Source organism: Pleurodeles waltl, chromosome 2_1, assembly GCF_031143425.1.
Source record: "Pleurodeles waltl isolate 20211129_DDA chromosome 2_1, aPleWal1.hap1.20221129, whole genome shotgun sequence".
Lineage (NCBI taxonomy): Eukaryota > Metazoa > Chordata > Amphibia > Caudata > Salamandridae > Pleurodeles > Pleurodeles waltl.
In genome coordinates this window covers 318,157,296-318,161,057 of record NC_090438.1, presented here as the reverse complement: position 1 = coordinate 318,161,057, position 3,762 = coordinate 318,157,296, and the positions used below count along the sequence as shown (strand labels likewise).

The following is a 3,762-nucleotide window of genomic DNA, read 5'->3' as shown; positions in this document are numbered from 1 at the left end:
GGGGGATACAGCATGCAGATGTTTCCCATTGGCCCCAACATCGGAGTCGTCCATCTGCGCAAGAGGTCCCATGTCTCAGTAAAAGTCATTAAAATGCTCGAACATTTTCTTTCTCGCGTATTCATTATTTACAGCACACATCGAGTGACTCTGAGATGGAGGAGACCCATCAAACTAATGATTTTCTGCCAGACTATTTCTGGAAGACCTCCTCGTGTGTTTTTTCCCAGAGCTACGTGGGTTAATATCTCCCCACGGGATAAACAGAACATTTAAGTTAGAGAAACACGAATCCCGGTGATTACATTCGGAGAGCAGGCAGAGTGAAGGAAGGGGCTGGCACGACACTGCGCGCTGAATTCCGATCTGCTTCAAGTAAGTGCTGGTTTACTCGGGATGTTTTTGACAGCATTTTGGAGTGGTGGATATACCGTACTTTGTATCTGTGCTATACATTATTTAGTACTGTGCTGGACCTGCAAAAACATACGTATGTTGTGGTCATGTAAAACTGTTTCATGCGTAACGCACAACATGGCAAGCAGGGCTCTCATCAAATAACAATTAAATTTCACGGGACTAGGAAACCGTATGAACTCTGTTGTACCCCATCCATCGAGGTGGAAGCACATAAGGGATTTGTGTGCATTTTTCTGAGTCACACGCCACACACACAAACACACACAGAGGCTCACATAGAATCCCTCAGATTCACATGTACGACATATGTTCGACATAGTGATGAGAATGCCTTGACTAAAAGCACTATTGATGGTGACAAGCCATGATTATACTTTTTGCTAAGCTTGATTTGACTTGAAGTATATGTGAGCCAACAGAATATGTAATCTCTCTCCCTCTCTCTCCTGCCCCGTCGCCCTCACGTTACTTTGATTTCTGGTACATCGGAAATCAACAGTAAGTACTTTGTACCACACGAAAGAACAATCACATATATATTCCTTATTTTATGGCAGGCATCTTGTTATTTTTTGTTTTATTATATTTAGCGTTTCCGTAACGCTTCACTGCCCGTGGTGGGGTCTTGAGTCGCCGTGCAGTCGATGGCTAGTTTGCCGCCTGTCTGTGCACTTGGTAGAGAATCTGCCTTCAGTATTACCTTTGTAGGAGGCATTGTGTTCGCCAGCAGCTGGAGGGCTGTTTCTGCCTCGTTTTAGCGGACTTGGCCCTGCCCGCAGGCTTGTTGATGGAGCGCAGAAATGCATCAGACTGAGGGGGTAGCATTTTAGTAATACGTACCTCGGCCAGATGGCCCTTGGACTTGTGGTTTTCTGGTGCGGACCGTTGCTCTGCATCCAGGAAGAGATACACTCCCTCTTTGTGCTTTCACGGAGTATGCTCTTATGGCAAGTACTGATTTCACTGTGGTGGTGAAGTACGATTTACACAGAAGGAAGCAATAGCCAGGTATGGTTCTTTTTCATCCTGGCCTGCATGGGAAGTATTACGTTTCAGTGACTTATATAAATTAATGGGTTCTATTAGAAGTATTGAACACAATACACAACATATGAATGAAGCCTTTGAATATTTTCACCAATATGGAATAATGCCTGACAATCCTATTGATTTCCTTAAACACAAGTAGAATATGTTGTTGCGTTAATATGATGCCATTGTAGCAGTAGGAATGTTAATGTCACAGTCGGGATCCACGTGCATTGCCTTTTTCAGTCATCAAGGATCTAAGATTTTTTATTACTACCAATATGTCTTCTCCCAAAAATATACATGCATGCTTGTGTCTGTTGTCAAACCATCTTAAAATATTTCTTAAAATACATTGAATTCTAATACCCATGCTAATGTCTAAACATTTTTCAAATCTGATTTTTCAGGCACCATATCATGCAACGACTCAGCGCATATGCACTTTCCACAGAGTTTCTCCACTTCAGCACCAGATATGTACAGCAGTAACTACTCTTTTTTCAATGACAGCAAAGAACATTTGAAGGATCCTCTTTCAGTATCCGCAAATGCCTCAGTGGACCAGGCATACTCCACGCCCTGTCACAAAAGTGTGCCTATGGATTACCAATTCGAGCTGATTCCTGCGCTTTATGGAATTATCTTTGGCATTGGATTTGTTGGAAATTGTGTGGTAGTAACAGTGCTCTGCCTCCATAATGGCCCAAAAACAATAGCAAATCATTACTTTTTCAACTTGGCAGTAGCAGACTTGTTATTCTTAGCTACTCTCCCCCTGTGGGCAACCTACTACGCTGTTGGCTACAACTGGCTATTTGGATCTGTAATGTGTAAAATTTCTGGCTCCATTTTATGCCTCAACTTATTCGCAAGTATATTTTTCATCACCTGTATGAGTGTGGACCGGTACTGGGCCATTGTTCACCCCTTCCAGTCACAAAGGCGGACGTTGCATCAAGCTTACATGGTGACTGGATTGATTTGGGGGTTGGCTTGTCTTGCCTCTCTGCCTACCTTTTATTTCCGTGAAATACAATACATTGAACATCTTGGCGTTAATGCATGCGTGATGGCGTATCCTGCTGAAAGGTACTCAGACTGGTGTGCTGGTGTGGCTCTAGTAAAAAACATGCTTGGATTTTTTGTTCCTGTGTTGATCATCACGACTTGCTATCTGAGAATAGGAAAACATCTGATGAGTTCTAAGTTACCTGGGAAAATTAGCTACAAAAGAGACAAGGTCCTTTTGATGTTTGCTGCAATTTTTGTGGCATTCTTAACATGCTGGCTTCCATTCCATGTCCTAACATTCTTAGATGCCTTGTCGCGTATGGGCATCATCATAAACTGCCAGTTGATAGACACCATCGACGTGGCTATGCCCTTCAGCCTCTGCATGGGATTTGCTAACAGTTCCATCAACCCCCTCTTGTACGGCTTTGTAGGGAACCAGTTCAAAGACAATTTCAGAGATATCTTTCAGCTAAGGTCTCCTCAGTTTAAGAATAGCCAACAGTGCTCCTCCTCAAGGAAGGGCAGTGACCCTAAACAAGCAGGACCCTTACACCTATAAGGCAGCAAGGATAAAACCGACTTAACCCTAGTGACTGTTGGTTAAAGCAGCAATCATTCTTGAACTTGCGGCTCGATGTAGAGAAAAACTTTGTTATTCATTCAATCTGGGAACTGTCACCTCCGTTTGCGAGAAATCCGTGTAATAAATGCTATTTAGTCACAGATGTTTCATTCGTGTGAGAAAAAAGTATGTACATGTCTATAGTGACATTAGAGATGGTTGTGCTATACAAACGACTCACAACATAATGTCCTCAGATCATACCTTTGCAAAAGTGCTTCGAAGATTCATTATTTTATTAATATTCTGCAGAAAGGTATGCTGTGCTGGGAAGGGAAAGTGGGGTCTGTGCATTGTTCAGCTGGTTTTTAGGTGACATGCTTACATTTTGAAACAGGGAGAAAAAGTGACTCGTCCAGAATCACATTATTCTTTGATCAACCTTAAAAGCCATGATTAGAACCTTGGTTTTCTTATTGCAAAGTCAGCAATATAGCCATAAGCATGCACACTATCTGCTTTAGGGCTGTGCATAAGATAACACATGTCCTCACATTTTATCTATGCATTATTTAGACATTTACTTTGAAGTATTTTGGCTTATTTCTCAGTTGGGCTTAGTATTTGTTTAACAGATATTTAATTATTTATAGGAGTATTTATTTCGGGCTAATATAATTAGATTTTTAAATCTTTTATGGTACTGTTTTGGTTAAACATCCTAAATTGCTAAA

General features: G+C 41.6%; 1 protein-coding gene across 1 annotated transcript; it reads left to right on the top strand.

Annotated features, from left to right (window-relative positions):
- Nucleotides 1–253: 253 nt before the first annotated feature.
- Nucleotides 254–3,153, top strand: AGTR2 (angiotensin II receptor type 2). Its single transcript, XM_069212547.1, has 2 exons — nt 254–375; nt 1,860–3,153. The coding sequence occupies exon 2, from the start codon at nt 1,889–1,891 to the stop codon at nt 3,023–3,025; it is 1,137 nt and encodes a 378-aa protein (XP_069068648.1). The 5' UTR covers nt 254–375; nt 1,860–1,888; the 3' UTR covers nt 3,026–3,153.
- The last annotated feature ends 609 nt before the right edge of the window (nt 3,154–3,762 follow it).

Excerpts from the sequence above, each read along its gene's own strand:
- AGTR2 (XM_069212547.1), top strand. The coding sequence starts at position 1,889 with ATGCACTTTCCACAGAGTTTCTCCACTTCAGCACCAGATATGTACAGC.